The 13,121-nt window shown below is 51.2% G+C and overlaps 3 protein-coding genes across 3 annotated transcripts; 2 read left to right on the top strand and 1 right to left on the bottom strand.

The window, feature by feature from the left end:
* Positions 1-511: 511 nt before the first annotated feature.
* Positions 512-2,385, bottom strand: N7462_005116 (L-glutamate gamma-semialdehyde dehydrogenase; the record flags this gene model as incomplete). Its single annotated transcript, XM_057076841.1, has 3 exons — positions 512-1,996; positions 2,102-2,209; positions 2,263-2,385. The coding sequence occupies 3 exons, from the start codon at positions 2,383-2,385 to the stop codon at positions 512-514; spliced, it is 1,716 nt and encodes a 571-aa protein (XP_056936346.1).
* A 2,759-nt stretch (positions 2,386-5,144) lies between these two features.
* mvp1 (sorting nexin Mvp1) lies at positions 5,145-7,659 on the top strand (the record flags this gene model as incomplete). The annotated part of the gene is made up of 5 exons (XM_057076840.1): positions 5,145-5,634; positions 5,744-6,496; positions 6,553-6,695; positions 6,770-7,363; positions 7,450-7,659. The coding sequence occupies 5 exons, from the start codon at positions 5,145-5,147 to the stop codon at positions 7,657-7,659; spliced, it is 2,190 nt and encodes a 729-aa protein (XP_056936345.1).
* A 1,833-nt stretch (positions 7,660-9,492) lies between these two features.
* N7462_005114 (Na+/H+ antiporter Nha1) lies at positions 9,493-12,744 on the top strand (the record flags this gene model as incomplete). Its single annotated transcript, XM_057076839.1, has 1 exon — positions 9,493-12,744. The coding sequence occupies one exon, from the start codon at positions 9,493-9,495 to the stop codon at positions 12,742-12,744; it is 3,252 nt and encodes a 1,083-aa protein (XP_056936344.1).
* Between the last annotated feature and the right edge of the window lie 377 nt (positions 12,745-13,121).

The raw sequence follows: 13,121 nt of genomic DNA, 5'->3' as shown, positions 1-13,121 counted from the left end.
CGGATTAGCCCTCCGATGGTGAGAGTGGGTATCGGAGCAAGACCTCCACTACCCAGAGAACTTGTCATTCAAGGTTTCCGTTATCTAACCTCTCCCCAGGAAGCGACCAGACCCTGCCCCTCAGGCTTGTGCTAAGGCTAGTTTGTGCGCTTGATGTGTTGTTCAGGTTGCATCAACTCCATACCAGCCAAACATATCTCTTCTACCATTGCCACTTCCGTCTAGAATGCAATGATAAGTTCACTAGTGCATTTCCTACTGTAGATTACTGCAGATAAAAGGTCAAAGCCACAAGAATGTTTGTCTGTTCCTATTAATTACCAGAAAGATTCGTGCACCTAGTGAGCAGGCTTTGATACACGTATAGAAAGTGTCCATTCAATGATCCAATACACACAATAAAATAAAATTAAACATGTTTTCAGCAATATGGTTCCCTGAATCATAACTTTCTAGTTGGAATTGTAAAACAGACTATGTAGGTTGACTCAAACACTCTTACAGGGAACCCTCAAACTTCATTTGAAGGATATTCAACCTTTTGTAGTGGAACAAATTCCTCCTTGATAGTGCGAGTGCTGACAAAACGCTGGAGGTGAGCCATAGTGCCGGTTTTGTCATTTGTACCTGAATCACGACTGCCGCCAAATGGCTGTTGGGCCACTGTAGAACCGGTGCACTTGGTGTTCAGGTAGAGCATACCAGCCGCATGCTTCAGTATTGTCTGTGCTTGACGGCTAGCATAAGGGTCGTTTGCAAAGATACTTCCAGTAAGTCCATAGCGGGAGGTAGTGTCAATGAGCTTTAGTGTCTCTTCCCATTCGCCGTCTGGATAGACATATACACCAAGGATAGGACCAAACAACTCAGTGGACATGAGCTCATGACGTGGATTATATGTACGGTATACGGTAGGGTGCACATAGAAACCTTCCTTTTTGGAAGCTTTGCCTCCCACAACAAGTTCCAAATCCGAGTCAGACTTGGCATTCTCGATGAAGGTGTTGAGTTTGTCGAAGGAACGCTCATGAATCACTGGATTAACGAAGTTTCCATAGTCTTCAACATTTCCCACCTTCAGAGCAGATGTTTCTTTCACAAGAATCTTTTGGAACTCAGACCACACTGATTCCGCCACGTAGACCCGCGAGTTGGCGGAGCATTTCTGGCCTTGGTACTCGAATGCAGCGCGGATAGTGTTCAGGGCAGCGCTTTTAACATCCGCAGATGGATGCACAACGCCCCAATTCTTGCCGCCAGTCTCTCCGACGACACGTGGATAAGAGTTATAGATGCCCTGTCCGATGCCGTCGCCGATTTTCTTCTGAATCCCCTTGAAGGTAGCGGTAGATCCAATGAATGTGAGAGCCCCAAATTCCGGCCGTTTCAAGACAGTGTTAGTTATCTGTTCAGCATCACCGGGAAGGAACTGAATGACATTCTTTGGAAGACCAGCTTCCAGGAGAATCTTGTATAACAACCAGCTAGCATGCAGTGCAGAATCTGAAGGCTTCCATATGGTAACATTGCCCAGAAGTGCAGAGGGTCCAACGAGCGTGGCGCCCAGAGCAGTGAAGTTGAATGGAGCAATCGCATAGGTGAAACCTTCCAAAGGACGGTATTCCATCTTATTCCAATGTCCATCCAGGTGGACTTTTGGCTGTTGAGAGTACAGCGCCCATGCCTCTTGAACATAATAGCGGAAAAAGTCGACTGTTTCTGCCGATGCATCAATCTCGGCTTGCCAAATATTCTTCCCCTGGCCCAGCATTGTTGCAGCAACGAGCTGTGACCGGTACTTCCCAGAGATTAGCTCACTTGCTCGTAGGAATATAGCTGCGCGGTCCTCAAAAGGCATGCCCTCCCAGGCGGGTTTTGCCTCCAGAGCTGCATCGATCGCAGCATTGACTTGCTCCGGTGTGGCAGACGCGTAGTTCGCAACAATTTCACTGTGTTTTGAAGGATTCAATTGAATTCTTGAATTCTTTGTTTCGATCTAATTTTCAGGGCAGGATTTTAGAAACTGCTTTCATGACGAGCTGTCGAACCCCCCATAACAAAAGAAACAGCCATGAACAGGAGAACTCAATTCGTCTCGTACCTCGATGCCATTGATTTGTAGAGGAATATTGATCGGGAACCCCTCCTTCATATTCTTGATTGTCTTGGTCAACTCGGCTCTTTCGGGGGATCCCTTGGCGTAATCGAGCTTTCGGGGGGTTGTCAGCAACTGTGGATAGAAGTTTATCTCGATTACCTTACCATTTTCTCATTTTCGAACTTGGGAGGGTGTAGCATGGTAAGCGCCCGATGTGCAACTCCATGGTTCCTAAGGAACTGTGGACGACGCAGACCAACCACGCGGGTGATTGTTGTAGGACGCATGGCCAATTTTTGGTCAGAGGTAATGGCAACTGATGTGACTTGTGTATAATTCAAGATCAAATTCCTATCAGCCTCTGATATTTAAATTCACCGAGCTCATATCTCTACAAGATACACATGGACTTCGGAGGACTCTGCCGACCCAGCGGATGAGTATCGGTTGGGACCTCCATCAGTGGCGCGTTTGTCCCACCTTCTGCGGGGACCCTGCACGTCGCATACTGTATGGACCATGGGGATTTCGGGATGGGCATCCGACCTGATTATGGAGAGCAATGGATTTCCATGCCGGTTCATTCTCATACCTCTGCTGATCTCGAAAGTATGATTAATTTGAGCAGCGAGTCAGCAAATATCTCGCGCGTTCCGAGCTTCCATGGTCTTGGCCTACTATGCCCAAGGTCCTTCCGAGGCGATTGGTCAACTTTATCTTTTTCGATGATTCACCCACCAATCTTGTGCAAGAGTAGAGTTACTTTTCATGACAAACTATCCTCAGGGTTCGCAGATATTATTAGCACACACAATTATCTTGGCGCGAATGCGTTTTCAATTGTTAGCTTTATTTCTTTCTATCCATGTGCAACACACAGTATACTTTTGCTTCCGAGCATTGTGATCTATATAGCAGCCGATGTAAACGCGGAAGATAAGGAGATCAGAAGTATCACATCGATACCGCTGATAATATCAATTGATGGGACAACGTGAAGAAAAACAACGGGCGATGGATAAAGGTTTCAAACTTAGAATGAAATAAGCAAGTCAAACAGAGATTTGTGAAGACTGGTGGGAACCGGCTGCCCGATACTCCCAGGCCACCTCTGGAACCAATGGAAATCATCCCTCAGGATCATCAACCGAGTTCATCGAGCTCATACTTGCTGCTGCTTTACTCCTCAATCCCAACCTCCTAGGATCTCTGGATTTCCTTGACAGTGGCTCTGATAGCAATTAATTGGTACCTTTCGCTCGGTAAGTTTAAAGCTTCACTTCTATAGAATGCCCCCATCTGTTGGGAGTATCCCGCGGGCAGTTCACTATCCTTGTCGCCAAGATGCCGGCCTTGTCTGAAACTGGCAGAGTCTAACATGGATTGAGATCAGCGATTAAGTGGGCTTTAAGTAGCGCCGTTATTCAGCTGGCCATGTTTGTGGCGCTTTCCAGGGGCTGAAGATCCTCAACTTATCAAGCACCCAAGCCCATGCGGCTCAATTTGGCCACAAGAAATACGAACCGAATTAATGATTGTTAAAAAAGTGTTCCATGTTTCCAGATTATGCTTAGAGTCCTCTCAAGCCAAAATAACCTCTCCCCGGAGGTTCAGGTCGCCCCTGATCGGCGACCACTACAACCGAAGAGTTGAAAGGGCACCGTCACCGAAGGATTCAAGAACACATGATCCAACCAACACACCATGAGTAGGGGGCCAAATATTGCCCACAGATCCTGACATATAGAAGGCATCTGTTTTATCGAAGACCATTACTGAATATGAGAATGATCGTTCTGGCCCGAGAGAGTAGAAATAAATAGCTAGTAGAGACCGTTCCAACTGGTGCCAAAAATAAACCTCTACTCAATTCCATTTCAATTTATTTTTCACACAATGCGCGCCGCAAGTTTCATCTCTCTTGTCTCCATCGCGGCCATGGCCTCGGCAGGCAGTAGTAGTAGTAGTAGTAGTAGTAGTAGTAGTAGTACTGATGGTATTAAGAGGGGAAATAAGGGTGAAGTAAAGATAAAACATATAGCCCCCGAATCACGTCTTGTGATTAGAGAATTGGTTAGTATTTCATTTGCCATGCGTCTCTTGTAAACAGTATTGGCGTAGAGAAACTGGACAAGGCACTTTAAATGTCTGGCGACGCGTTGATAGAGACATAGGAGCTGTTAGTTCGGACATAAACGCCCAACAGAGTGCTATAAAGGCTACTTTACCTTTTATCCTCCAAAAAGATTAAATTGGCCGGGTGGATTTCTTCAAAAGATAGGCTTGGGCATGCCTATCGGACAAAAACATTAGTCGGCTACCACGACTGATGTCTACTGGCTGACATAGTGCGAATCCAGTTAAAATAGTCTATTTTGAGTCGCAAATACGTTGGAATTGCAAGAGTATGCCTTCATTGACACTGAACATGCGATTGAAGCAACGTATTCTGTCAAGTCGATCCTGTGTCCTGTGTGTCTATTGAGATAATACACCTGGGATCGTGTACGAAGGAGTATAATAAAAACGATGCGGTGATTCGCGACGGTTTCAAAAATAATATCAAGTTTGATCTAGGTGTGCAAATATATATTAAATTAAGAAACGCTTTGATCATCGCCAAAGTAAATGTGAAAATCCCTTGACATCGAAGAACGGGAAGCTCAAGACTCTATGGGACGTGTGGTGACATTGTTCTCGGCCTGGCATGGGGAAACCAATCCCCGTTATCTCCCCGGCTTCCATGCCGTATCAACCTCCAAGGTCTGCCTCGATTTTATTCCTTTCTTTCTTCTTGATCAAATTGAGGCGCGGTGGCCCACTCATTATATGTTGGCCCTGTGCGACTGTTGTGTGGCTTGATGTGACAACCTGATCTCTAGCCGCAAGCTTGGACCTTGTGCGACGACCCCAGCCACCTCCGACCGCCGAGCTCCGCTTGATCGTCAAGCACATTCGTCATTGCAGCCTGTAATCACCTCCACCTCTCCAATACCTCTCATCCACATCCTCCTCCTCGCACATTCAGATCCACGGCGGACTCCAGATGTCCCTCTTTGGTACATCACCCGAGGAGCCCTCGGCAACCTCCGCTCATCGGTCAAAGTCGTCACTCTTCGCAGACGAACCCGCCGGCTCTTCGTCGCTTTTCGCAGATGACACCGGTGACGACAGCTCCTCCTCCCCCTGGAACCCGCAGAATAACACTGCGAAACGATCCGCGCGGCGCGACCTGGTCCGGACCCTACTTCCCGCCACCGATGTACCGGAGAGCTACATTGATGCATATGATCTGATCCTGAATAGCGGGGATCGGGTCGGGTCCGGTGTCGGTCTGACGTCGATCCGGGAGATCCTCTCGAGCAGTGGTCTTACCGCATCGGATCAGGGTAAGATCTTGAATCTGGTTGTCTCCGGAGATCACGAGAGCTTGAGTGGATTGGGTCGCAGCGAATTTAATGTTTTGCTGGCATTGGTTGGGCTTGCGCAGCAGGGAGAGGATCTATCCTTTGACTCGGTCGATGACCACCGCAAGAGTAAGTGAACATAGCATCGGAAATCAAAAGTTCAACGTAATCTTCTTCAGATTATGGTTTGGCTCGTCTTATCGCTCACGACCCCTTTCTGACACACATCCACCGGTAGAGCTCCCTCAACCCCACAGCGGCTTCCTTGACCGATTGCGAACCTCGAACAACACTTCCTCTGGCGCCACACATGAGCGACCTATTACACCTCCGTCTCAACAATCACCATTGCAGGAGCCAAATTCTGGGCGGTTTAGGCAATCGAGGAGAGAGTCTTTGGGCGGGCCTGAATCCGATCCTTGGGGAAGTCCGGAATTGCATCGGAATCATAATCATGAACCCTTGAGCTCCGAACAACGTATAATCAACGGTTATGGAAGCATGCGCTCCACGACGAATGCCTGGTCAGCCAGCACAAAGTTAGTGGAAGAGAGGATCCAGGAGGAGGCAGTTCAACAGGGACAGAGTAATGGCCGGACCGAAGGGGCGCCTCCTAGTAGCTCTGGTTCAGGATGGGGAGGAAATCATGTTGGCACGCCTACTGAAGAAGCTGGATTTGGGGCTGGACCTCGCCCAGCTCTCGGTGGCTTTGGTCCCCCCGGCGATGATCCTGGAGATGTTGCGCCACGCCGAAGATCGCTAGGCATCTCCAGAACAACCAACCCACAAGTTGAAGAAACCGTTTCAATCAACCTTCTTCCCGAGAAGGAGGGGATGTTTATGTTCCAACATCGGAATTATGAAGTCAAGTCTACCCGGCGTGGCAGTACTGTTGTTCGCCGGTATAGCGATTTTGTCTGGCTTCTGGATTGTCTCCAAAAACGATTTCCCTTCCGCCAATTGCCTCTTCTCCCTCCGAAGCGGGTCGCAGGTACGTCCTACAATGGCTGAAGCGCCTCCAAATTGCTTACTCACCTGTGTTTTAAGTGAATGGTACTCACCTGTCAGCGGATTCGAATTCTTTTCTGGAGAAACGCCGCCGTGGACTCATTAGGTTTACCAATTCCCTTGTTCGACACCCCGTGCTGGGCCAGGAGCAGCTTGTGGTAATGTTCCTGACTGTGCCTACGGTTAGTCCTATCTGCTTTGTTGAGTGAGGGGAGATTCTTCGGAGGGAGCCCTAACCCGCTGATCTTTCACTTAGGAACTCTCAGTGTGGCGCAAACAGGCGACTATCTCGGTTCAAGATGAATTTGCTGGTCGGGCCCTTCCTCCTGATCTAGAAGACTCACTACCCCCAACACTTACCGAGACCTTCGACACTGTCCGTAGCGGTGTGAAGCGATCCGCCGAAATCTATATCAATCTCTGCACTCTGGTCGAACGATTAGCCAAACGAAATGATGGCTTGGCCGCTGATCATTTGCGATTCTCTCTGGCCTTGCAGTCGCTTACTGAGGTTACGAAGGACACATATGCCATCGACACTAATGACATTTTATCCGTGAATACCGGCATTACCGCCACTGCCCGACATCTCTCTGCTAGCCAAAGTCTGTTAGAGGATGAGGCCCGGGCCTGGACCGAAGGCGTGTTGGAAGACCTCAAGCGACAACGGGACTGCCTGGTCAGTGTCCGCGAGATGTTTGATCGGCGGGACCGGTACGCGCGGAACAATATCCCGCAATTGGAACGGCGCATTGAGACCAATGAGCGGAAGCTGCAGGAATTGCGAACACGACCGTCGGGCACTGTCAAGCCCGGGGAGATTGAAAAAGTGGAGGATGCCATTTTCAAGGTACCACCCCACCTCCCCCACACGGGGCTAGACTTTGCAGCCCATCTTCCCCGTATAAACGAGCACTAACCCCGGTCTTCCTGCAGGACAAGGAATCGATTGTGCAGCAACATGCCCGCGGGGTGTTCATCCAGGAGTGTATCCGTGATGAACTGGTCCATTTCCAGCAGAGCCAGTACCACATCAGCCGGTTGCACCAGGACTGGAGTCAGGAGCGTGTTAAGTATTCTGAATTGCATGCGGACAATTGGCGGCGGCTCAGTGATGAAGTCGAGGGGATGCCGACCGGGGAATAAAAGAAGCTTCTGGGCCCTACCGGCATGGTTGCACATTCTTGCGCCAAGGGACTAGATCCCGGCCCTCCATGTTGGGCTCTTTCATTTTTGCCCCATTCTCCCTTGCCCTCTCCCCCACGTACGCGCGAAATGCGCGGGGGACGCCATTGAGGAAGGTCTGGAATCCATATTTGCTTTTGTTTTCTCCATACACACATATCCGTATATTCTCCGATATGTCCTCGTTGGAGATAATGACGGCGGGCCGGAAAGGCTTTCGACCCAATATGCTCTTTTGTATCACCGGTCCTCATTGATGTTTACAATCCGCCTGAAACCACTACGTGGTCCCTCGGGCGCCTCATTTTGTCTGTCTGGATTTACCGCCCTTTGCGCTTGTTATTTCCTCCCTTTCTCGATTTTTTTTTCAAGTCCCCAATTCCCAATTCCCCCTCATTGTTCTGTTGTATGTATGAAAGTGCGACCGTCTCTTCCCCGATCTTCTCTTTGCTTTTTTTCTTATTATTTTTCTTTCCCTTTTATGCAAATTATACTCTGGCATCTGCCAATCCGAAGAGACTCGGTCGGCCTGTTAGTAATTTGCTCGATGTATAACGTGCACACTGAGACCGATCCAGCGTGGCCAATAAAGTCCAAAGGAAATCACATTTGTCTGTACAGCCGTGGTGTACTTTGTATCCTTGTATATTCGCGGGCCGAAGCGTGTGTTGCGGTATAAGTTGTTGGTGTATTTTGGCTAGTGGCGTTCTCTCATAGGGCCCTGACTCCAGAAACCCCACTGGGGCGCCGTAAGTGGAGGCCCGAAGGGGGGGCCATCGGCCCCAATCATGGCGGCGCTGACCATCCGATCTTGGCGGCTCGCAGGGCTGGCGAGCGCCGGGACTTTGGCCGGAAGCGTACGGTCATGTACGGCGATCGCCCAGCCCGTGCCTCATGCTTCTATAAACTGGGTCTCGGGCCCTGCATCCGTTTAGTGATTTTCTTTCTTGTCCCCTCAATGCCCTTGGATAGACTCATAGATTGCTTTTTTCAACTAGACAATCCTTTATTTTGCCTCCCACTCCGTCCATCCTCCCAACGTGGCCGTTCCTGTCTCTCCGCCGTTAGCCAAGACTCGTTCCGCCTGGCCCGGTGGGGCGCTAAAGTCTCGGCTGACGAATCCCGCCCGTTCCAAGACCTTCGTTTCTGGGCAAATCTCGCCCAAGCGCGCAATCGCTCGCTCGATCAAACGGCCAAGAGTTCTCCAAGACTCGGTTGCCCGGTTTTCATCGTCGCCTTTTTCTTTTTTCTTCCCTTTCACTACTTTCTGCAGGCGACTGCTTCGCTGGAATCGACCTCTTTGATCCCTCCCCAACCCCCGCCCCAGCCCCAGCCACCGAGTGTCTCACCAACCGCGAATCGCTCCTCATCTCCGCTCCTCTCGCCTCGACGCTCGGACAGGTCAGGCAAAACCCTGCGTCTGAACAGCCGGAGATTCCGATAGTCGAAGCCGTGTGCTGGCCTGCTACTGTTTCCTTCCCCGCGGCGACTCCTCGGACTCAGCCCTACCAGGCTCCAACAACATCTTCGCTCTCCTGCCGCGGCTTCCACCCCCACAAGGCATGAGGAGCTACGCGGACCAACGACGTTCAAGGCGGAAATCCATCACTGGTAATTGATTGCGGCGGTTCGAAAACGGAGTATCTCCCCATAGGCCGCAGACGAGACGGGAGGAACTCTGTACACCTTCCCCCCGGCGCGCAAACAATCAAACTTAGTTCTTCTCTCCCTCCTTCAATTCCATCGGACAGGGGTAATCGCTTTTGAGACTGCTGCGGTGGTCTCCACTACATCATGGCGTGGGACCATCTTGACATTGATAAGCCGCATCTGGCGTACATGATCCTTGGCGGGTTCACGGGCCTGTTCATGCTGTGCTCGCTCTTTGTGAAGGAGAAGCTCTACATCGGCGAGGCCACGGTCGCCACCCTCTGCGGAATCATCTTCGGCCCACATGCCGCCAATCTCTTCAATCCGCATGAATGGGGCAATGTCGACAAGATCACCCTGGAGTGTTCTCGCATTGTGCTCGTCGTTCAATGTTTTGCCGTCGGCGTCGAATTGCCGAAGTCCTACATGGAGCGTCACTGGAAGTCGGTCGTGCTGCTGCTAGTTCCAGTGATGACCTGGGGCTGGCTGGTCACCAGCCTGTTTATCTGGTGGATGGTGCCGCCACTGAACTGGTTGGAGAGTCTGGTATGTGCTGCCTGCGTGACGGCTACCGATCCGGTCTTGGCGTCCTCAGTCGTCGGTAAGGGCAAGTTTGCCAAACGAGTTCCCAAGCATTTACGTGACATCTTGTCCGCCGAGTCCGGTTGTAACGATGGCATGGCTTTCCCATTCATCTACCTTTCATTCTACATCCTGCGCTACCGACCCAATGCCGGCGAGGTGTCCCTGAATTGGTTCTGTGTGACCATCCTGTACGAGTGTATCTTCGGGGCCATCTTCGGATTCGTCATCGGATATCTCGCGCGACATGCAATTAAGTTTGCTGAACGCAAAGGCCTCATCGATCGAGAAAGTTTCCTAGTGTTCTATTTCGTTCTGGCAGTCTTCTGTGCTGGGTCGGGCAGTCTGCTAGGCATGGATGACCTCCTGATTGGATTCTCATGCGGTGTTGGCTTCAGTAATGATGGCTGGTTCACAGAAAAGACCGAAGAATCACACGTCTCCAACGTCATCGACTTGCTGCTCAACTTGGCGTACTTTGTCTACTTCGGAGCGATCGTGCCCTGGGAAGATTTCAATGCCCCTGATCTCGGCCTGGTTCCTTGGAGATTGGTTGTGATTGCAATATTGGTCATCTTCTTCCGGCGCATTCCCATCATGCTCCTATTGAAACCGATTATACCAGATGTCAAAACTTGGCGCGAGGCTCTTTTCGCCGGGCATTTTGGGCCCATTGGTGTCGGTGCTATCTTTGCCGCAATTTTGGCTCGAGCTGAATTGGAGACGGACAGCACCCAGCCTCTTTCTGAAAGTGAACTCCCTGTAGCTGGAACGAGTGATTACTATATAGTTCGGCTTATTTGGCCCATTACAACCTTCATGGTCATCTCATCCATTCTAGTCCACGGCTCTTCAATCGCTGTGTTCACCCTGGGAAAGCGCATCAATACCTTGACCATCACTCTGTCCTATACCCAGGCTAACGAGGAGGGTCCTTCATGGATGAATCGTCTACCTCGGGTGCAGTCATTGGCTAAAGGATCCATGTCTTTCCGCAAGGCGGATGAATTTGACGCCTCTTCGGAGGAGAAACTCCCCGAATATCCTCCAGGCACCTTGCCGCCCATTGGCTTGCCTGGCAACTTCCTGCGTCGGGTGCGAGACGAGGATGACGAATCCCAAAGCGTCCACAGTGCAACCCGCAAGTCTCTCCGACAGCGAAAGCGCCGCAAGCGCCGCAATGATGGCGCCGGTGGTCCAATTAGTCAGTCGGCCATCATGCCCGCTCGACGAACTGAAAGCGAACTTGGTGAGAGGAAAGAGGATTCGGAAGAGCGTGACACTGAAGAACGAGGAGCATCTGCCCCGACTGTTGAGCTGGGCCGTCTCGGCGCTGAGCCTCAGCTGGAAGTGTACCAAGAAGGTCACAACATGATCATCGAAGACGAAGAGGGAAATGTGCTCAAAACCGAAGATACAAGCAACTTGACACCTGAAGAGCAAGCTAGACACATCGAAAAACAGCGCCAGAGACTCAAGGCCGACCAATCTGGGGAGTTTGCGGAAGCTCGAGGCAAACCCCACGAAAAGGATGAAGGCGAAGAGATCAAACAGACTGTCGACGAGAAGGTCGGCCAGCCGTACGAAAAGGCTCGCAAGCGTTGGGCTGACTGGACCGGCTTCGGAAAAGACAAGACCAAGGAAGAGCCCAAGCCCAAACCCAAACCCAAGCCCGAAGCAGGCGAGAAGCCTAAGGCCCGCTCTGCACATGCGTATCAGTTTGGTAACACTATTATCGTTGAAGATGAGGATGGTGAAGTGATCAAGAAGTACACTATCCCCTCCAATGAAAAGACACCCAAACCTGAGACCCAGGCTGGCCCCTCTTCGCAGGCGCCCCTCCGTACCGGACTCAAGCGCATGGGTACGTGGTTCGGCATGGAAGACGAAGGTCAATCTCCTCAAGACGGGCAGAAAAAGAAGCCTGCGCCACGCACTGAGACTGACGACTGGGCTACGGATGATGGTCTGCGTTTCACCCTGGCCCAGAGCCAAGAGGTTGATACCCGCGGTATTGGACAGAAGGGTCGCCGCATGACCAAGCAGGAGTTCTTCCAGCAGATCAAGGGCATGGACGCTAAAACCCGCCGTGATGTGGTGCAGCAGACCGATGCCCCGGCTCCGGTCAAGGAAGCTGCGATTGACGACGCGAAGAAGGAAGAAAAACAAGAACGCCGCTCATCTGTTGCTGCTCTGGCTACGGCCTCCACTGGCGCCTCTGATGCCATCCCGGAGGCAGATGAAGACCTGGAATCCGAATCTGTCACCGACAGCGACATCAGCGACGAGGACGAGTCCGGCGATGAGCGCGACATACCAACTCCCAACGTCGCCTCTTCCTTGGCCAAGTTCACCCGTGGTTCATCAGCCCATGAGCGCCGTAGCAACCTCAGTCCTGCGCCCCATACTCGTGACCGCCGCCGCCGTGATTCCGACGACGATGGCACTGAGCGCATTCCGCCCTCGCGTCTCCGCCAAGCTGCCGGTCTCGCAGCTCCTCCTCGCCAGGCCGATGACGAGACCGGGGAGACCCCGGCCGAACGCCGCCGCCGTCTTGCCGCTCTGGGCGAGATCCATGCCGACGACTCCTCCGACTCGGAAGACGACGCCGCTGTCGACTCAGACAGCGACGACGGCGAACCTCGCCAGCCCTCAAGCAAGATCCAGTTTGCTGAAACGCGCAAGCCGTCTGATCAATCAAGCCCTAGCAATGACCAGTCATCGACATCTGCTTCCGGCTCGGGTTCAGGAAATTTTACTCGCGGTCACCGGCCTCGCGTCTCTTGGGGAGGCGAAAAGGGACGCGACATCTAAGATGGGCATGAGATATGAAGCTTCACTGCCCATCAGTTATATCTCACTCGCACACTCTCCCCCCAGTACATTTCCTCATTGGTGGACAACTAAAGCCCGCCCTGTTATGTTATTTGCATGATTTCCTGGAAGGGTCTTTGCTACTAGGCCTGTATTTTGGGTTTCCTTTTTTTCTCTTCTCTTTCCATTGCTTGTGCATAGTAAACCTTGCTCTTGGGACATAACAAGTTAAGCGATCTGCGATTGTTCGACATGCAACGTTTCTTTCTTCTTGCCCTGTGGTATGATAGTTTTGGTTATTGCTAGAGCAGAGCGCGATCATCCATACAATGCATTTGAAATTTGTGAATATTCTATCAAGCGCCGTTACTTGTGGC

This window comes from Penicillium macrosclerotiorum (assembly GCF_028827735.1).
Source record: "Penicillium macrosclerotiorum strain IBT 26536 chromosome Unknown utg000003l_segment0_segment0, whole genome shotgun sequence".
Taxonomy (NCBI): domain Eukaryota; kingdom Fungi; phylum Ascomycota; class Eurotiomycetes; order Eurotiales; family Aspergillaceae; genus Penicillium; species Penicillium macrosclerotiorum.
The sequence above is the reverse complement of the archived record's forward strand: the minus strand, read 5'-3'. Positions and strand labels throughout refer to the sequence as shown.